General features: G+C 37.9%; 1 protein-coding gene and 1 long non-coding RNA gene across 15 annotated transcripts in view; one reads left to right on the top strand and one right to left on the bottom strand.

Annotated features, from left to right (window-relative positions):
• Positions 1-20581, bottom strand: part of ZNF280D (zinc finger protein 280D) — a 59243-nt gene extending 38662 nt beyond the window's left edge. For 5 of the 11 annotated variants that reach the window (XR_006166554.1, XR_006166556.1, XR_006166555.1 and 2 more), the window contains exons 1-6: positions 20443-20580; positions 16186-16331; positions 12317-12382; positions 11833-12203; positions 5876-5993; positions 1114-1281 (exon numbers count right to left, since the gene is read on the bottom strand). Coding sequence is in view for 7 of the 11 variants with exons in the window: in XM_042803767.1 (XP_042659701.1) it covers positions 1114-1281; positions 5876-5993; positions 11833-12203; positions 12317-12382; positions 16186-16324 (862 nt within the window). In the remaining 4 variants the exon portion in view is untranslated. Of the gene's footprint in view, positions 1-1113; positions 1282-5875; positions 5994-11832; positions 12204-12295; positions 12383-16185; positions 16332-20442 lie in introns of those variants that run through there. The other 6 variants (XM_042803770.1, XM_042803774.1, XM_042803768.1 and 3 more) reach the window with 6 other exon arrangements.
• Positions 19899-22190, top strand: part of LOC116961051 — a 39724-nt gene continuing 37432 nt past the window's right edge. For 3 of the 4 annotated variants that reach the window (XR_006166557.1, XR_006166558.1, XR_004406740.2), the window contains exon 1: positions 20739-20869. This is a non-coding gene — a long non-coding RNA (uncharacterized LOC116961051). Of the gene's footprint in view, positions 20156-20738; positions 20870-22190 lie in introns of those variants that run through there. The other variant, XR_006166559.1, reaches the window with a different exon arrangement.

Consider the following 22190-nt stretch of genomic DNA (forward strand, 5'->3'; position numbering starts at 1 on the left):
GGAGGAAATTTTTTTGCTGCAATGTTCCATGTTATAGCCACTTCCTTCTGGTTGCTGGAAAAGAATCTGATAGCAAACCAGCTGCAAACAAGACTTGTAAAAAACCCAAATATTAAGTGATTCCAAACAACAGAATCACATCATAGGCCACTCCTCATTTTAACATTATAGGAGAGAGTAAGTGCTTAGAAGTATCTCAAACTCAAGAATAAATAAATCTTTGTCTATTACAATCAGCTGGAAAGCACCTTTTGGCTCAGGAGGAAAACGCACCTATTTATTAACATGCCAAAACAAGTAGACTACCTCTCCTGTAGGGAGGGAAACATCTTTCAAAGAACATCCTGTCTTTGAAACTTAAATCCCCCTCCTTCCTTCCTACTACTATTTTAAACTGTGTCAAAAACACTGCTGCAAAGTAAAGGGAGGAAGTGAAAAACACACTTTGCAATAGTTATCTGAATTACAGATTCACGGAATAATTTAGGCTAGACCTGTGGAAGTGTTATTGTCAAACCTCATGCTCAATGCAAGTCCAACCTTATCAGGATGCTCAGAGACATGTCCAGTCAACTTCTGAGTATCCCCAAGGACAGAGATTCCACTATCTTCATCCCTGCTGCCTTGCCTGACATTCCTACAATGTGGGGCTTTTCTCCTTCATTTTATCTGATCGGAATTAGTTGACCAATTCAGCAGTCACAAAATACTTACAATCTGATTTTCCCATTGATTGTTTTTTAAAGGTTCAACTCTCTAGTCAGCTCTTTGACATAGAAAATCTGATCTAAGGCTATGAGGTATGGGGCATTTATTTTGATCACCTGTCTTCACAGCCACTAAACAACTAATCATATCTTTACAGAAATCAAACATACCTCCTAAAGAATAAAAGGTATACATTTTGAATAACCTTGGGTGCATTAATTTGTAAAGGTATGTATATCCTTGCATAGAAAGGTTTTTCTTATTTTAAGGCATAAGAACAGTTACTTATTTACATTGCCTTAAGCATTAATAATAACAACGATCAATTAAAACATTGTAAGAGTGCTAGCTTTTTCCATGAAACAGATGCATGGATTGACAGCTAGACCATTTGATCTACCCTACCTTTTGAAGATACATTTTGTGATGGTGTTACTGTTGGAGAGTTAACTGTAGGTGAAACATCTGAACTGCTTCCAGCACCAACCTCATTAGGCTTGGCCTTTTTTGGAGTTACACTGTTGCCTTCAGAAGTAGCAGGACGCTTAGATACAAACATACTCTCATTCAGACCTACAGTGGTTTAAATTAAAGAACCTCAGGGGTTTTTGTGTGTTTTTTTTGTTTTTGTTTTTTTTTGTTTTGGTTTTTTTTTTTTTGTGTTTTTTTTTTTGTTTTTTTTTTTTTTTTTGTTTTTGTTTTGTTTTGTTTTTTATAGTATATTACGAACACATTAGCGATGCCTATGGATGGACAAGCCTATGTAAAGCAGTTAAGATCTCCCTAAAACAATAAGCCATACATACATTAAAAAACCATTATCCAACTCAGACTGAATATTCTAAGATCAGTGGAGAAGGAAAGGGTAAATGCAAAGAGATACAGGCCCATCCCTGAAACCCAGTAAATCATACTATGACCACCTGAACTCATTTGGCCTATTTTTCACATCTTGACCCACACTAATCTGAGACAAGGTGAATTCACAGAAATAAAGTTAAGATAAGCAGCTGGTTTCTGCAATGCCTACTATCTGGAACAAGCTCTGCCCTTCTGATGAAAAACGTATCTCCTTTTTTTCTGGTCCCATGTCAATGCTGGTTTAGTTTGTTATTTAACTCTATAAAACATTTGAGACTTCTGTTTGATACAAAATGAAAACAGTGTTGTAACTTCTAATGAACAATCACAGCACACCTATTTGCTCTATTCTGAAAGAACAGTTGATTCACTTACTGTTTGCAGTATTTCTTCTAAAAAAGGAAACCCACTAAAAACTAAGTTGGAAATTCATAGGTTCAGTGCCCAATTAACATGCCCATCAATACTTGGCTCCATCTTGTCCTGAAACCCATGTCTCTGTTACTTTAAGATTGCCCCGACAATGTAATCTCAATACAAAGATCAGTCCTCAAGTAGACCCGAAAGAGCACAGCTTCATGTTAAGAAGTTTGAAGTGCCAGTAAAGGCCTTGTAAACCTCTCAGAATCACAGACTGCAAACAGCCTTAAGATTATCAAACTATGACAGGAACCAGACTTTAGTTCCAGACACAATTATCTGAAACCAAGGTCATCCTTGTATATTCCCCTACCAATGGTGTAGCTGCCCCAGTGATTTCTCTGGGTACAATAAGAAACCGAATTGGTATATTTAAAAGTCTTCTCACCAAGCAAATGTAATTTGTGTCATATAAAATAATTCAAACTTCTTCCGAGAAGCAACAAAGTAAGTTCTCCCACCCTCAAGTTTTATTTACTCAGTGGTAACTATGTACACCTAACCAACAGTCTGGATAGTCTCCCCATTCAACCCACACAGGCAAAGCCTCCCAGCAGGGAATCTAATATTTGAGCACCCTGGAGAATTTATACTACTACTCATATACAGGAAAATATAATTCACCTGCTATACACATGTTTAATCACCCTAATATTCTCCTTTGTAGCACACCTTTCATTCTTTCTGACATAAACATATTAAGCTGAAAAGTGTTTCTACTCTTTGTTTGGCTAAAGTAATTAAAACATTCACAAAGAACACAGGTTATTCATCAGATACTACCACTTTCTAGGGTTTTTTAATTTACTTATAGTTGCATTGTTAGGTATGCGAGCTGGTTACATTGACATACGTGTGTTGATCCACAAAGGCTTCCACAGAGCTCATATGACTTCAGCATTCTTCTGCATCACTGAGTCTATTTGAGCATCAGGCCATCAACCTACAGCAGGAACTGCTGCTATATTACACAACTACACTTAATTTAATATAAGGGCCAAGACAAAGACAAAACATCTTTTACAAGAACCTTCAGTAAGGTATTTTATTTTAAAATAGAAAACCTGATTTGGAAAAACACTACTATTTTCACATGTTAACAAAATTGGTCATACTTTCAATTAAAAAAAGCCTGACACGCCTGTGACAAAAAATGAAGTCTATTTTATATATTTATGAAGATGGGCATTCTTAACTCAGTTTATAAAACTTATCTAATAAATTCCCTCTTTCAGAAGAATTACAACAATACTAGAATACATATAGTTTAGCATTTGAATTCTGTTTGTTAATTTAAAAAAATTAGTGCTTCTCTCAGCTGGTGCATGGATACAATAATTCCTTGGATCAGTCATGTTTCAGACTAGTTTGTCCAATCCTCTACACAACACACCACACAGCTGAAACTGTCAGGGACTTCAAGTACTGAGGAGAGCAGCAAAAAGAAGCAGCCAAACAATTCTTGTTTGGTTTTCAGGCCGCTCAGGAGTCTATTACCTTCACTTCATTCTACTAGTGAATACTTTTGTAAATGTTTTGTAGCTATTACAAAACAGCTGGTTATACCCACAAAGACAGTATTATTATGTACAATATCTAAAATGATTGCAAGAAGGAGCAAATTATACTGGATGCAGTATCACCTTGCTGACAGGTTTCTAAATACAAATTACAGCACTACTGTAAAATCCTTAACACTTACGTGCACCTATGCTGGCTGGGCTTGATTTTACAAATGATGGCAAAACACATTAGAAACGCTAACCTAGAGTAAAAGCATTAAATGTACTGTGGTAAGAGTTAGATCAATTAACAGAATAGGGACATGAAAGCCAAATTGTTTCAGGCCTTTAGTGCATTGTCCCTCACCAACATCTCCCATTTATCTAGTGCTATGAATGCAAGTATACAGTCCAGTCAACCCCTAAATACCACAGAACAGTTCTTCTATTGGTTATGGCATTTTCTGCTTTCTCAAAGTGACTGAAGTTTGTGGAAGAATGATCTCAAAATCAAAAGCAAGCTACAGTTTTACATACACCCCCACAGTGCCCATCCAACCTACATGTATGTTACCAATGCTGTTTAATTGAACACCATCATCTATTTAGCAACCTAACAAAATGGTTGGTTAGTAACCATTAGCAGCTTGCCATTTCCCCGCTTAGACTTCAGAAATACTTATGCTATACTGAGCTAAAAAATGTCTTTAATGATCCATGTACAGAAGTTAAATTGTCCTGCAGAGTATCACAGGCCAGTTCCCAAGAGGATTCTGCTTTTAAATACCATATTCCAGAGTGTCTTGTGCCCACAGTGCTGCACATTAGTTAGAGGAAGTATAGCACCAACACAGGCAAGTAGGCATTGGCACATACTAACATGGATGTAAACTGCATTATGTGACCTCACCATGCAAGCCAAACCACATAATACACTGATATTTCCTTATGGTCAAGTGAAATGTATCTTAAATTTACCTCCTGTGTCAAAGATATTCATGTTTCAACCCACATTTTTTTTTTTTTTTACATTTCTAAAACATATTGCCATCTTAGAGAAATAAGACTAAGTATGGTATATTTAAGATGCTTTGAATTACAATACTTGATGCTTTTACAGTGCTTGATGGTATTTTTCCCCTCAATAAGAGACTATTACAAGTAATTCTTAGATATGGAAGGGGTTCTCCTAAATTAAAAAAAAAAAAAAAACAACCAAACAAAAAAACAAACCAAAAAACAACCAACCAACCAAAACCCAAACCAAAACAGCCAAACCCCAAAACCACAAACAATTAAACTTTAATACCTGTTATTTGGAGAACAAGGGCTGGAATGTTGAACCATTTGCAAGAAATAAAACCTTTGCTTGCTTTATAAACAGCTATTTAATCCAGTAAGACAAGAATGAGATCACATAATAGACACATGCAAGGAAATACACTACCAAACCTTAATTGATAAGTATCCGGAGTGAATGTCTAAACTAGAGATGCAAAATCATCACATCAAGCAGAATAAACTAGCAATCACTCTGTTCTACATAACTTGTTAATATGACCAGTTAGGTCATTCATTAGCATAACCTGTTACCTCATGGAAGAATCAGAAGTGACTGTCATCTATTACTTGTAGACTGAATGACAAGATTCTGGTCAGTTATTACAGAAGTACAATCCTCCACAAAAGAGGAGGGAAGCCCCAAGTTATAGCCTGTTTAAGACTGAATACACTGCATACTTCAAACCTACTTTATCTACTGTGACATAAAAAAGGTGCTTTTTTGTTTGTTTTTAAGTAGGTTAAATAGTTTCTGATGAAACAATATTTAGCTAGGTGAAAAAAATATTTTGGTTGTCAAACTGCATACTCTTTGTCTTCCCCTCCTTTTCAGACAGGATCTTTTTTGATTCAATCTACTCCAACTCCTATATATATAGCAGTCAGGAAACCAAGATCATCATCACAGGAAGTCTACTCAGCAGACTCAGAAATTTCTTCTGGTACTGTTTACAGCCCTTCTCTTGCTGACAGTCATTCCTATTCATGCTAGTCAAAGAGTACTGGATATATCAAAAACGAGCCTTTATCTGTCAAAAAAATTACACTGAATCTGGCAGTACTTTTTTCCATCTAAATGAGTATTATAAGACGACATCAGTTGAAATTAGTCTGTCTAACATGCTGAAAAGCAAAGTCTGACAACACAAGGCTCCAAGATTTATTTAATTAAACATTATACAGTGTTATGTACAGGGGGAAGAAAAAAGTAGCTATACTATGCTCTAGAAATCCTATTTAAAATTATAACCCAAACATCTGCACTACAGTTAAATGACATTAGGCTGTTTCTTTCTCTTAGCAACTACTACAGTTATACCCACCTGTTACATTCACTGCTGGCCCAGTCTGGTACTGTAGAACTCCCGAGTTCTGTCTCACACCAAACAGTATACCAGATGTATTATCTGGTGCAGCTGGTGGAGAATCCATAATATAATCCTAATAAGATATTTTCAAGAGGGAAAAGAAATTTGAGGTTTAACATTTTTTTACTTGCAGGCTTCAAAGGGTTTATTTTAAAAACATACGATTGCTTAAAAGTACTCATAAGTACTCAGCTGTAAATCAAGTTAATTACAACCTCCCAAAAATAGTTTCTTTTGACATTTTAATAAGTTTGCAACTCTCATCAGTGGTGGTTAATTTGTTCATAGCTGTGTATCAGAATAGTAAAAACAACTCTAAGACCTGGGAAATTCCATTTTAGGAAACATTACAAAACCTGTTTGAATTGCTAATTTTAACTGCTTTTGTTCAAAGTCTATGTTTCAAATTATACTCTAATTGTTTTTAAAAAAACACTAATACTTTCTTCCTTCAACCCAAACTCAGGCATTTGCCTGTTACTCTTGCATGACAGCTAGCTGCATTTTAAAAGACCAGAAAATACTCAAAAGTAGCAAAAACTTGTAGCAAGCAAGCTTCTCAAAGCAAGATGATATTGAATCAGTCAAATTCTACTAAGTGGTGAAGCTTTAATGAAAGTGAAAGTGTATCTATAGCATGTTGACTGGGAATGGCACTCATTCATGATACCACTAAGCATTTTTTTTTCTTTTACATAGAGTAATTGCATAAGAACATCTAGAAATAATATAATCAAACCCTCTTTTCAGAGCATAGCTAACCTACAAGCTGGTTCATGTTTCTCAGCACCTTGTTACATTAAGTTTTGAGCACCTCCAAGTACAGGTATCCTCTTAACCTTCAGCTTAAAAGGTCTGCCCTTTAGTACATTTAACATAAAAAAATTAAATTGCCCACATTTATTGACTGCAACACTGAAAAACTCTTAGAACTAAACACCTTCACTGATCACTCAAGAGGTAAAGGCAAGGTAGGAGAAATACACTTTCCAGGATTCATCAATACTGCTCACATCTTATTAGGCAAATCATTTAAAACATGAAATATTTTCAGCAATAGCAATAAGGAGTTAAGAAAAACCTTGTAACAGAGCTAGGTTTACTTTTGAAATTAAGGGCAAAATACGGGCACTTGATCTTTGTACTCTGAAATAATTAATTTGGTTACATTTTATCAAGCTGTACTGTGAAGAAAAAAAAAAACTTGACAGAAGTAGCTCAATTTTTCTATAAAAAAAAAAAACAAACCATAAATCACCCAATACACATACACTGATGACAAAGTCTGTGTATCCGTGAGACAAAGGCCAAAATACTGTTTGCTGCAAAGATCAGTCTCACAAAATGCTTCCTATTCACAACTATGCTACTTATTTGAAAACATCCCTGTGGAAGTAACCACATTTTAAAATACCACCATGTTAACTAAACTTGATGGAAAGGAGTCTAAAGAAGTAAACAAGTACATATACAGGTATGATAATCTATTTTAGGATTCCTAAGTACCAGAAAAGATTTGAACAAAGGAAGACGCTTCTCCCCATTCTGCCCTTTTGCCATACACCTCAATTTAAGACCCTGCAAGACCTTAATGATGAGCCATTCTTTCTTCTGGTGAGTGACCCACTCCAATCTAAGCAAGCTAAACATAAAAGTTCAAGAGTAGCTGTGGAAACAGTTACTTAATTTCTCTGCTCTATTTGTGTACGAGTAATAGCTACATGAGCTGCAGTCACAACAGAGCAGGTGTTACTGTAGCCACAACAGTTTGAGACTAGCCAGTGAAATTACAGGCAATGCAGTTTAGCCTGCAAACCCCACTCCGAGCACAACTAATGCTCAGATGGTAAACCAGTGGTAGGCTTTTCGTGTGGAGGGCTATGCACACCACCTACATTTGAAATATGACCAATACAGTAGCTACACACAAAGTATGTTCCTCTTACTACTCTGTGGTTTGATTGTTTGTACATGCTGCTAACATTTTAGTTTTCTTGAAAATAATAGCCTGGGTATTTTGATGGCATGTGTGCATCTCCCTAGTATATACTAAACATATCTGGCAAGCAAAAGAATGAAAACAGATATCCTGGAAATACAAAGTCTCATAATATTCTGAATGTAATTTTCTGTTTACAATTATTCTTGTAATGCAATTTGGCTTTGTTATTTTACATACAGAAAAAAAAAAAAAACAATACCTTCCCATGCTTTAGAAAGCAAAAACATTTTAAAGACAAAAAACAAAACAGTTTTACCACATCAATGAAAAAAAAAAAAAAATCAAACTAACATAAACACATACAGGGGCTCTCACTTGAAGAAAGGTATAACCCAACACCTTTACCAATTAAGTTCCTAAGGCTCAAGTGAAGAAAAATAATCCACCACCACTCTCAGTTTCCCAAGAGACTATTTAAAATAGTATGGATTCTAGTGCATACTGTGCATCCTAGATTTCCTAACTGTGGAAACCAACATGATAATTTGTAACCAAATCTACACAGAGAAATTACAACGCATGGTATCAGATCTTGGCTCTCCCAAAATTAACTAGGAACAACTGGAACCTGAATCACACTCAGACTGAGGAAAGTGCCTATTAAGTAAGGGAAAGATATGGACATAATTGGCTGGGGCTTATTTGAGAGCATTCTGAGCACTGAATTATAGAAAATCTTCATTGCTAACAACGCATTTCTTAAAGAAGAGGATAGCCCTATGCTATCTCATGCAACAGCAGTAGCTCTAACTAAATTAGAATAGCTGTAAACAGTATCACTGAAGTCAAATTCAACTCAGAACTTCAGAAACTCCATTGACAAGAACAAAAAACCTAGAATTTTACATGAGGTCAGTGAATCAAGCCTGTGATTGGAAAGAGGTATTTCAGTAATAAAACTGAAATATCAAACATTGAGAAAAGGTAAATTATAGACCTGCATGTTATGAAATTGAAGAAACATGTTTCAACTCAGTTGACGATCAAAAGTAATCAGTTCCCACAGAAAAAACTTTGACATCCTGAGATTAAAAAATAGTGTACCATATTAAGAATGTAAAGAGACTCTGATGGATGTTCAGCTAAAAAGGGGTCCTGGTCATAACTCAGAGTGATCTTCACATCACAATATTTTAATTTCAAAGGTAAGTTTCACCATCTGGAAGTTGAAGATCCAATCAAGCATTTTCCAGAAAAACTTTAAAGCCCTTGCCACTTAAGAATAATCAAGTTAGGAAGAAACAGGAAATATGTGAAGGAAAATGTCACAGAAAGCCCAAGGCATCAACAAAAAAACAGTAGCCCCAAGTAAAATAAAGACTAGGTAAAGGGGAGGTAAAAAAAATATCCAAAAACCTAAGGGGCTCTTGAATTAAGACAATTCAAACCAAGGACATGAACCAAAACGCAAGTAGTATACATATAACACTAAGAACAGCAAATGACATAATGTGGCAGGAGTGATACTAAAAATATATCACAGAACTTCACCCAAGAAGCTGAACTACAGTACCTCCCTAAAAAAAAAAGGCACACCAAGCAAGCTTCTTTCCCCATAAGAAGTATAACATAATCAAGTGGCAGGAACAGTACAAAAACAATAAAACAAATTATTCTAGATAAGGCTGAAATTGGAAATACCATTCTGAATCTAGAGAAGTTGAAGAGATTGAAAATTCACTTTCAACATGTTGTAAGCAAAGAAAAACAACAGAAAAATCTTCCTAAAGATACTCAGTAATTTCTTAATATCCAGAGAATAGGATGTTAAAGTGAGGATAACTTAAAAAATTACGAGCTCACGAAAGCCATGATCAAAACGTCAACACTGCAAAGAAACCATAAAACATACAATAATTTCAACAGTAGAAGTTTTAAGAGACCACAGAATACGTAAGCACTGCGTATCCCAGAAAAGGATGCATTACTTCCTAAAGCATGTCAGTTTAACTTGGAAGAGACAGAACTAACAGATGGTTAGAGATCCTTTTCCATGCCATGTACCTTGTAAGTTGTATTTCAGGCTGCAACTTCTTCAAATAGGTGTTTCTACTGTGCCAGGAAAGAACAACCACCTGCAGATTTTGGCAAAGTAATACTCTAAAACTTAACTAAAGTCTCATCTGTGATATTCCTGTTGAAAGTAAACCTCAATGAATGAGAAGGAACTCTCACAACAACAAGTGCTGCGTGCATAGTGTCTTTAAAGAAAATCACTCTTGATGAGTTATGTCCAGCTTACACATATGTTTTGGAGAAGTTCAGCTTTTCTAGGTCTGTTTACTCTAAGTGTTTCTAATAAAAACAATGCACAGGCTGCTAGCAGCTTTATCTATTAGAACAAAAACACGAGCACGTGTGTGTGAGGGACTTAAAGGAGGGTGCTTTCTTTTGCAGTAAAGATTCTGCAAGACATCCCAGCACTCCTCCGAAGGATTTAATAATGCAAACTATGCAGTAAGTAAACATTTATAAAAATAAAGTTCAGATTTGAAATATGTGTATATATCATGTGAAGTAGCAGGCCTTTCTGTCTTAATCTGTCCTGCTTTATAGATTTAAGAGGACTCCAGAGGCAACCTAAATATCCTTCTGATATCTGGACTTTTGGTTATACTATTCTTTAGGCCTTCTTACACACAGTGACATATTGATTCAGCTAACTGCTTCATTAGCCACATCCACAATTTTCTCTCTGCAAACTATCAATCAACTGCAGACTGAAAATTGGAAAGCATGAATTCTTTCTTAATGAATCTGCCAGAAATTCAGTTGATTGGCAATGATTACATTGCATTGTTTTTCTTAAAATACAACAACCCATCAGCAATGACTTAGCCACGAGTCTTAAGGACATCTAATTCTTATGTTTTAATGGACTTCCTATAATTGTGGTCATTCAAACTGATTGCCTTGTTCAGCAAATGCAGCATATGTTAGGCTGCATGATTTTTCTTTATACCAAAAGACCAACAGCTGGGACAACCGCACATACAGATATGTATATTTGCAAGGTCAGTGGAGATAGTGCCTACTGTCAGGCTTCATTTTAACCGGACAGTAGTAGCTAATATTATAAGCACATTGTCTAAACAGTTTCAGCTTCAATTATTTTCAATAAAGGTACCACATCATAGTTTACCTCACACAAATATGAAATACTAATCTTCATTCTTCCTCTCACAAACATCCAGTGACTAAGACAATAAAAAGAACATCTAACTTGAGTCCTTAAATTTGTCATTCTGAGGTTCTGTTGCAATCCAGGAAGATCTATGATACATGATCTATGTGCGTAATACCCTTGGGCTTGTCAAGCAAAACAAGTATGTTTCTGAATTGTTTCATCTACCGACCCTGCAACTTTTGGTTGCTTAAGTCCTCCTTACCATACTACTGTTTTACTACAACTGCCATGTGAACCAAAAAGCAAAAACACCTAAGGAGCTACCACTACAGCATTCTCTTAAGCAGCAAAAAATCCCAAGATAGGCACTCTAAAAATCAGGTGGGAAAACCACAAAATTAAACACTAAGTGGAAGCTATTTAGAGGATCCGTCACAGCAGAGAAATCCACAAAATTTAGACAATGAGAATTTCAATCATTTCTCCACACAACATAAAACAAAGTAACCTAAACAGTACCTATCTCTCTTATGCCCAAGACCTCAATTTAACATAACTCCACTGTTACTGAAGCTATCATCTTTGAGTCTTGCAAATCATATCTTTCAAATATATGTTTCAATTCACCAGTGCAAGCTTATGATCCTAGAATCCTTACAACTTACATAATGCTAATCTGATCCAGGTCGTCAAATCACTAGATTGAATCAGTATGTTCCTTGTTAATTCATTCAAAAGTAACAGCACCTGAGTATTTTACAGTTTAAGGGAATAAACATTTACCTGATTGAGTAGTACAGGCTGTGCTGTTACAGTAGTCACTGGCCTGGATACAGGTTGAGCCACTACAGGAACCGTGATATTTCTTGATACTGGCTGTGTTGTCACTGGAACGCTTACAGGTCTGTTAACAGGCTGTGATATTCCAGAACTTGACCCAGGCATCTGCTGTGTTGACAAAGATCCAGCAAGTGGTCTCTGCAGTGTTTGTGAAGTTCCTGAAACATTCACTGGTATAGACAATGGCTGAACTGCTACAGAGCTAGTTGTAGGTCTGGATACAGACTGATAGACTGATGAAACAGGCATGGCACTGGGGCTGGAGTCAGGTGTTGCAAAATGGTGACTGTCAGGCTTGAATGTAGTAACAGTACCTGTTGCAAAGGATTGCAAAGTTATCTTTACATCATTTTTCAGTCAGATGTTTTCATAGGTGTTGTGGATTTTTTTGGTTTTTTTTAATTACCATATTAGGACAATAAAGTACCTCTACTGGGTGCACCATTCTGTATCCCCCTTCGTGATGAGCTGAGGTTGACTCTGTTCAATATATCTGTCAAAAGTTACATTTATCTTAATTGCAGTTAAATTAATAGCTTAACTGATTTTAAAATTAAAAGTAGCATTCATATCCACTAAATAAGCCAATTAAACTTATGAACTAGGATATTATTTCTAAAATAAATACCTGGCAAAACAAGTGTCATCTGCACAAATTAAGACACATTCTTCTACTCCCTTTCTCTTATGTTAAGCTAGTTCACTTAGGAATCTTAGTTTTTATTTTCTTGGAGATAGATTAACAAACAAGTAAGACTGCAAACAAAAAAAGAACATCTCAAATATTTAGCTTTGCTGATTATAATGCATTTATTCATTTCTGTTTCTGATATACATAATAAGTTCCCCAAATACTAGAACTGCTCTACACTAAAGAAAGCATTTTCTCTAAACCAGTAACTAGACAATTTGCTTGCGTTTTACAGGAAAATACAGCACTTACAAACTTGTGTTTGGACTTCATGATCTCCATTTTCCAATGCAAAAGAGAAGTCAACAGACAGCAATCAAAGAAGTTGTGTTGGAATCGTATCACGAGAAGACCGATTTACTTACGTATCCTACATGGTAGTCTATGACCAGGGCTCTACCTCATTGGAATCACATGGAATTTTTTTAGATTTTATGTTTACTCCCTAACTAATGCCACCAATATTCCCCAACTTTGTGTCTTAGTCTGGGATTTCTAATCATTCCAGAAATATCCATCAACTCAAAATATTTTTCTACCACCAGATTCTCAGTTACATTAGTGTTACTGTCAAGTTTCTTGCTCTGACATGTGAAAATATGCATATGAAAGTAGATTGATCCTCCAATATCTAACCACCAAGGTTTAAGATACCTGCTCAAACCAGGATCAAATTATATCAGGATCTCAAACAATAGATCTTAGAGTATCTACACATTGTGTTTTACAACCTTATGGCTGTTTCTACCAGCAGTGGCTCATTAGTATACACTACTCAGCTTAATAAATAAATCTAGTGGCAGTAGAACTCAGTAGATCACAGCTTTCAACCCATCACCTGCATTTAGATCATACTAATAAAGAAGCAGCTGCTACCAACAGATCCAAACAGGTTTGCATTTTTTAAGATATGAATAAATTTCATCCTGTAACAGTAGTACTATTTTTACTTCAATACAACACTATGAGCTAGGATTAACTTAACTCAGGATTTAGCTCGACACATACTTTTCTGTGTTTGTTAATGCATCTATACCTCATATTTAAATTCCAGAGCGAAATTAAACTAAAGCCTTTATCTGCCTACAGAAAAAAAAGCTATTCTGAAAGTTATGTCTCACAAAGCATAGTCAGCTTCAGACCGTCTGATGCACATACGATTCATATCCTCAAAACCAAAGGCAGATATTACTGTTTTTAAAAATAACATTTCAAGAAGTCAGTGATTTGAAATTGTCAACTAGGTTTACATGAGAACTGATTCATCATGGACCTGATACGCCCTTTCCCCTCCCCCATGGAAGTGTTATTTGTCCCATTTAGATAAAACAGCACTGAAGTATAACAAAGTTAACATGCAGAACAACATTTTAAAGTAGCAACCAATTACACATTTATATCATTATGAAAAGGGAAGCAACAAAGGTGAGCAGTAACCATAGGAAAAATGAGAAGTTGCAGGAAATGGTAAAAGGAATGATGTGTGAATTACTTTTCATCCCAGACTAATCCTTGAATACATCAGAAGAGGCACTTTATTATACATGACACTGTGCCAGGAGGTCAAAGTTGTGATTTTAATTATTTCCTTCAAGTTTTTCATACCAGTCTGTATAAAAACTGATGATTATATTGTCAAGAAAAGGTTAAAAAAAAAAAATCACTATGTATTGCAGAAAATATATCTTTCAAAAAAATTAATAACTACATGCGAGTCTCCATTTGTCATCTAATTTTTCATCTTATCAGACAGGAATTTTCTCAGGTAACAACTAAGCAACAGTGATAAGCAAAGTTGAATTCACTGTGTCTTGCCTGTCACCAATAACAAACTGAAGCCTGACTACTGCCAGGTAGTACTACTTACAAGCCAGAGAAGAAATGAGGTCATTCTTCCATAGCTGTTTTTGATAGTGAAGTAGAAGATTACAAAGGGAAAAGTTGAGGAAAGGGAAGGAAAAAAGATAAAGTAAAAAGTTATACCATAAATGATTTTACTTGTGTCAGGACCAAGCATGGACAGCACTAGAATAAGATGCATACATTAAGTCTCTATCTTTTACCAAAGTCCTTGAAGTTGCTGAAACATATCAGAATTATCATTTTCACACAAACTATTTCTATCCTTTATGACTACAAAAAAAATCTCGAGACTGCAACTGTGCTGTGGAACATGGCATATTTGTTGTTCCAACGTACACCTAGGGCTTTAATAGTTGTTCTATGCCATGACCTACTGCTAATGACCAACAGCAATCCCGAAGTCTCTGGACCTTTCAGAAAACACTAAGGGTATTTTTCAGCCCTTCTAGAAGTTTGTAACTGCAGAAAACTTCTTAGAGTAATTTTTACATATTCTTCAAATTTTCAAGAGGATGTAGAATATTTTTAAAATATTCTAAAAGAATAATCCTTAAGAAGTACCTTCAGGTGACAGAACTTCAACATCAGCTTCGGTATTTAAAATATAATTTTCCACTTCTTTAAGCTAGTGTAAGAAGCATTAGAATTACTATTCCAGTGAGTAACAAGGTAAAATAGAGTTCAGATGCAAGATGAAATTATTAACTAAAATGACTGAACAGCTAGTAACAGCTGTGAAGTCCATGCAGCAGAGTGTGACAGAGAGCCTCGTTTAACATGTTGTCTTGAGATTCTTCACTGCAAACTACACACCTTCAGAAAACAACTGGCAATCTTGGATACAAGCATAGTGGAAATGAGGCAAAAACTGAAAACAGTAAATCTCACCAGGCAAAGTCGTGTATATTCAATAGGTAGAGAAACTTTAGGTCAAATCTCTTAATTGACTACAAGATGGCCACACACAGAAATCAAAGTTTCATTACTAAAATCCATTTAAGTAACAAAAATAATATTCTCCTTTACTTACCTGCCAAAGCCCAAGGACAGGACAAACATGGAAATCCTGACACATGTGCTGTCATCACAACCAGCTAACCTCACTCCCTGCACTATGAGAAAACTACAGAGCTTGATAAAAAAAATTCTTTATTTTACAGAGGATGAATAAATTAATGAAAACCTCTTACTTAACAGAGATGATTCTACTATTTTCACATTATTCACTTTTCCTGGTTGTTCTTTTATTATAGACACTTAAGATGGTTACCTTATTTTGTCAGAATGATGTCCACCCATTCAGACTGTCTACCAACACACAAAATGTGGCGTGGAGAAAAAAGAGACTGTAACACGAAGACTTAAATTCATGCACATTCCTTTAGTAGGGAGACACTTCCAAGTATCTAGCTGAATATCAACCGTATTGAGAGCAATTGCATGCATGGTTTCAACACTGTATATAATGAATTTTTAACCATATTGTTAATGCTAAAACCTTCAAATATCCTTGTTTTGACTTCAAACATTTAAGGCTAGAGGCAGACAGACCTATGCGTAACTGTGGTTTTAGGACAGAATTTCTTAAGAATTCCAATTTTCAATATGACAGCAACCTACAGAATGACTTCAAGAGGTAAAATTTCTCAAGTTTTACTGTTAAAAATTCTATATTTTCAAAGTAAGTTTAAAGATTTACACCCTGAAATACCAGTTTTAAATTATGGAAAATGTTATCTTACATGTACTAGCTGGCTTCGAGCCTGAGATTTCCCCAACAAAGATTGGCTCATCATCATCATCATCCTCCTCCACTTCTTTCACTCTCTTTTGCCATGGTTCTAGCTCCTCCTCTTCACATTCCATAAATAATTCTGCCATCTTGAGACTAGACAGTGAAAAACAAAACACACACACACCGAAACATTTAGTACTTACATGAAACAAATGTTTCTCTGTTCAGTAAAGATTACTGCACTTGACATTAATTCCCATAGAATGGTCTTCCTTCCCACCTCCCGCCATGTTCTACACAGGTTGAACCTGAGCTGATATAGAAGATCTTCAAATATTGATACCACATCACCTGTCTGATAATTACTTGAATTCTCATCTTTGCTATTGAAGATGAGAAAAGACCAAAGATATCTTCCACATAATTTAAACTGCTTTTGTATAATACACCAGTAACTATTAGAGGAAGCCTCTGGCACTACAGTGAAAGCTATCTTTTAAAAAAAGTACTCCTATTCCATCTAAGTGTTTCGCAAGAAGTCTGAAAACACTACTATATAATACACCTGGCACAACTGACTTACTGAAACACTAATCATTATGTCATTAAAGAATATAAAACATTATACACAAGGTGACAAAGTCAAGACTACATTCACAGTAGTAAACTGGTAATTTTTTAAACTAAATTATTTACCTTCTAAGATGAAAAGGGTGTTTATCCAAGACATTTTTCTGTAAACTTTGCCATGATTTTTCTACTTTCCAAAAATACTTGAAGAGCAATGTATATATTAAACATTGAGTCAAGTTTCATTTTTGGAAGTATAATTATGCAAAACTAAGAGTACCCCTCATTGTCAACAGCATTTGAAAGGGACGACTCCAGCACAGACACAGTGAGAAACTGTCTAATACCTAGTAAGACAATTTCGCGATAGGAGTAATAAACTGTTAGGTTTGGCAATGGGACTGTAGCAATAACTAGTCTGTAATAGCTTATCACAGGGGAGCAAACAGAATTGTGCCTCTACTTGCACTAAAGCGCATGAGAATGGGGCTGGTTGTATTACATGCTAAGTCTTAAGGATACTATAAAGTAGCAAAGCTATACTCCTTCCTTTTTTCATCCATCAGCTTAGGGTGCTAGAGTTAAACATAGTGCTAGGAAAGAAGAGATTAAGACAGTAAACTAGACTGTTGTCATAGGAAAGGAGGAAGAGTATTAAGCCAGTTTCCACCTGACAGAGACAGGAGGGGTCATGCGCCCAGTCTTTGAAAGAGAATCAAGCCTGACTCTGTGCAGGACATTCCTTAGGATGCCTTTTCTTTAGTTACAGATGCAAAGTCTATTAGACTTTAAGGCACAGTGAGAGACTATTTTCAGAGACTTTTTTCACGGAACTGACAACATGAGAGGTGGTCTTTTTATTAAAAAAAGCTTTATGCGACCTCAGGGGAAAAAAGGTAATCAATTATAAAATGTGCTCAGAGAATGCAAATGAGAGCACATGTAATTTATATTAAAACCACAAAATAGGCACAAGCAAACTATATGTTAGCAGAATTCTAACAACATACACATGACAACCTCAGCTATACTATATACAGCATTTTTTTTTTTTTTATACAGTTAATGGTAATTTGCTAACAGGCATGGACTTTTAGAAAGTTACACCAACTGCTGGAACCTCTTATGGATATTTCGTTTCACCAGTCAGGATGTACATATCAAGGTATTCTTAAAAGGTGACAAAATATATGGCAGCTTTTAAAAAAAGTATTGAGATTATTTCTGACCTTTTACTCTAATTTTTTTATTTCAATGCTATGATTTGAAGACAAGCTTTCACCAACTTTTTTTACTGGCGACAAAGACAGCCTAATGAGTTCCCACCCTGCTCCTGCACTGCGCCCTCAGTTGTGCTTGTACAACTTTTCACGGGACTGTGACATAAACCAGTGCAGGTTAAAAATAACCTGGCCCACTAACAATTTTACTGGCACAGCTGAGAGGTCAAAAAAATCTGTGGCCTCAGCTATCAAAGTTGCAGTAAGGGGGAATGGATTCTATTACAGGTGTGCAGGAACCGCTCTGTCAGTCCCCACTGCTGAAGCAAACATCTACATCCATTTTTACAGTACAACTAGCTTGCAAGTCTTCAGCTTCTTTAACTACATCAACATAGAAAATATATTCCTGGAATCCTGCTAGTGGTTGCTGTCAAAACCAAAACCAACACGGATCCCTTCCCCCACTCTCCCCAAATATTTCCCAGTGAGGATGCAGATGCCACTATAAGAAAGGTGAACCTATTGACAATAGATTTTATTTTCCTAATTTTAAAATATGTATAAACATATATACATCTCCTTAAATGTAGTCCATGAATCTCAGAGGTCCAAAACTTCAATGAAGCGCTGTACGTACATAATAAAAGAAGGGTTTAAACCACTGTTGTAGGCTAAAAAGTGTCAAAATTGTGAAAAAGTTCTTTAAAACATTTTAAAAAATATCATTAGACTATATCAGGATATCACTTTAAAAGGCAACCGTCAGCAAAAACTAAGGCTATTCATAAAAGTTTATTAGGCAGGCACACATCATCAACAACCTGCAAAAACACAAGTCTCTGAAACACTGTTATAGTTACTAGACAAGCAAGGAATTAAAAACCTGATACAAAACAGAAGAAAAAAAATGAACTAATTGCACAAAAGAGCCAGAAGCTTCTGATAAAATAAGTATTTTAAAAGCTCTAATTTGGACATCTTCACTTATGGCAATTACGTTTAAAGATACCTAGCTATTAAAATCCAGTTATATTTACAACCTGTTCTTCTTACTGCTAGGATTTAAAAGCACTCATATAGAAGCAACAAAAATGACACAAGCATTAGTAAATATAAGAAGAGTGTAACAGCTGTAGTGAAACCAGCAGAAAGCAATATGTGAAGCGCACCTTAATGATGCACAGAAATCAGTACCACAGAAAATCATGGCAAATGCAGCTGCAATAGCAGTTAGAGTTACTAAAAACCCATTTATTTTTTTAGATGGCATTCACCTGTTCCACTCCTAAGGTCAGGTGAGCCTTCCAATACTCAATATTTCTTTGGATGGCCTTAAAATAACTGAAACCAAACCACTGGTATGAAATTGGTGGTGAGCTTATAGAGTGAGGACATCTACATCAACCACAAAGTTCTCAGATGAGCCTTGTTTGTCATCTTTCCATAACAGTATTATCAGTGAATTATTCAAACACTTTTTTCCTCCAGTTTAACAGCTGCACTGCAAATGAACAGGGAAGTTAGGTTATTTGTTTACAACACTGATTATGCAGAAAGCACCATGTTGTATTTTTCAGATGGCTTCCCATACAGGCTTGTAACTTTGCATCATGTTGTAGAAGATTGTGCAACCCACAGCTTCATCAGAACTGCGAGCAGTCGTATTTTTATTGAGGGCCGCATTTGTTTCAGCAGCAAGGAAACGATGACCAAGCTGAAACTGAACCTAAAAGTTCAAAAGCCCAAGGAGAAACCAACTTCCCTCAAAAGCCAACCTACACAGCCAACGTTCCCCTCCCTGCAATGAAATGGTGTAAGCTCCACCTAGGGAAGGGCAATATTGCCTTTGCAAGCCAGTCAGAAGTTCACACCCCCGAGGTGCGATGGGTGCGAGGCCGCAGGAGGAAGCCCAGTCCCCGCGGGCAGCCGAGGAGCTGCCGCTCCGCCCGCAGCGACCCCGCCGCCGCCGCCTCTAGCGCAGCCCGCCCGCCCCGCCTCCCCGGCGCCGAGTGACCGCAAGGACTCGACGGAGGTTGCAGGCTCGAACTCGGACGAGGCTAGCATACCACAGCCGCGGCGGGAAGGGACGAGGCCCGGCGGCGGGCCTGGCATCCGCTGCCCACCAACCGGGGGCCCCTGGTCGGCCGGAGCTGGGCAGAGCGAGACCTGGCCGGCGGGAGCAGGGTAGAGAAAGACCTGCCTAGGACGCCCCTGCGGGCAGACCGCTCCACCCCGCCGGCTTCCAGCGGGGCCCCGCAGGCAGCCCCCCGAAGCCCTCCCAGAGCGGGGTCCCCGCTCCACAGCTGAGAGGGGGGGACTACGAGGCCGCGCTCCGACCTAAGATGGCGTCGGTCTCACAGGCGACAATCCCCCCGCGGCCCGCCCGCCGCGGAGCAGCGGCTCCCTCCGCCCGGGGAGGCGGCAGGCCGCCCCACCAAGGAGGGCGGAGAAGCAGGAGCGGGCTGGCTTACCGTGCTGCGCGTCCAGAGAGGCCGCGACAGGCCGGCGCGCTGGCTTCCTGCGGGGCGGGCAGGGGGGATGGGCGGCAGCGGCGCTGGCGGAGCCGCCTTACACCGCCGGCCCGCGACGCCCCACCTCAGCCGCCGCCGGGGGAGGGAAGGAGGGAGGAAAAGAGGGCGGGCGGGGGTGGCCGCGCGGCGCCCCGCGCGCTGCCTGTCGGGTAGCGCGCGGGTCAGCCCCACAGCGGCGCCTGCTTTTCCGGCAGCCGCGGGGCGGGGCCGCGCGGGGGCGGGGCGGTGCGCCATGTGCCCGGGCCTCACACCCCGCGACCGGCGCGCGCCGCCCGCCTCGCGCCCCCTCAGCGAGAGCTGACAAGGCCCTGCTGGAATCACGGCGGGTCCCGGACCCGCGGTCAAACGTCCAGCTCAGCGGCGCGGCGTAAGTAGGCCCCGCCTAACGAGCGACGGAGGGCGGCTGTCGGTTCTGGGCGCAGGGATGGCGGGCGCGGCCCTCTGTAGGCCGTGACGGGTGGTCAGGCCTTTACCTTGCCGTACAAACACGAGCACCAGTAAGTCCACACAGCTGTATGGCCAAAGAAAAACTAGAGATCTGTAACCAGACTTAACATTTAATGCAAACAACTGAGAATATAACACAGGGTGTATTACTAGAATCAGTGGAGGTAAGATACTAAACAGTGCTGTTCGAACTGGAGGTTCGCACTGTGTTTGCACTGTGTTTTTTCATAGCCGTTTACCCAGTGGCTTAAATAACAATCAAGTATACGATCAACTGTTCCAAACCTTTACTGTGTAAAATATTCCCATTACTTTCAGTGGGACATTGCAAAAGTGCTAGACAAGGCCTTAAGTGGGCAGTGTAGCCACGCTTGCTAGAGAAAACAGTCCTGAAACACAGTACCACAAAGTTGCTTTTTCACTCATGTCAGAATTTGCATATGAAAATCTCTGAATCAAAACATAACTAAGAAATTTCAGGTTTTCTCATGCCTTTTTACCTATAGCGTTCTCTCACTGTGGCCAACATCTGTCTAAGAATGCTCCTTAGTTTAGATATTTTTTTTTTCCCCACAGTTTTTCTGTCTACTCTACCTTAAGTAAGAAAAAAAAAAAAAAAAAAAAAAAAAAAGTGTGATTCTTCCTTTAGTAAAATATAAAAATACTTCTGGTGAAATTTGAAGATAAATAATGGGAAATAACCAAATGTAAACTATCAACTTTTTCAGCCCCATACTTCTCACAACTTACTCTTGGTGACATCTACCATAGCTACCTTTAGACATCCTCCATTAGTGTAAATTCTCCCTTAAATATAGGTATTTTTCAGAAGAACAAATGAAGTGTCCTTGTGAACTTAAGCCCTAAAGATCTGACAACTGTGGTTAGCCTGGAAAATGCTCTGTTCGTTTTCACCATTATTTTTAGCCTTGAGATGCTTCCAAAGTACTTTGGAACCTCAGAGAAGTGAAGAAAAAAATTAAACAACATTAGGAATTAAATTATTGCTGCTCAGTGAGTAAGCCATTGAATCATTGGTTATTACTGTTTAGAAATTAAACAACTATTGAACTATGCCATTCTTCCAAAGTAGGAGGCAAAAAGAAAGAAAGAAATATTCTTGATATTTTGCAGAAAATTGAGAAAAAGAATGAGAACTAGAGAGGGGAACTTACTTTAGACAGAAGTAACTGGGAAGAGAGAGGTATAGTCCAGTTATCTGAAACACATATTTTCAGCTA

The sequence above is a fragment of the Tyto alba genome, unplaced genomic scaffold, assembly GCF_018691265.1.
Source record: "Tyto alba isolate M040663 unplaced genomic scaffold, T.alba_DEE_v4.0 Super-Scaffold_41, whole genome shotgun sequence".
NCBI classification, from domain to species: domain Eukaryota; kingdom Metazoa; phylum Chordata; class Aves; order Strigiformes; family Tytonidae; genus Tyto; species Tyto alba.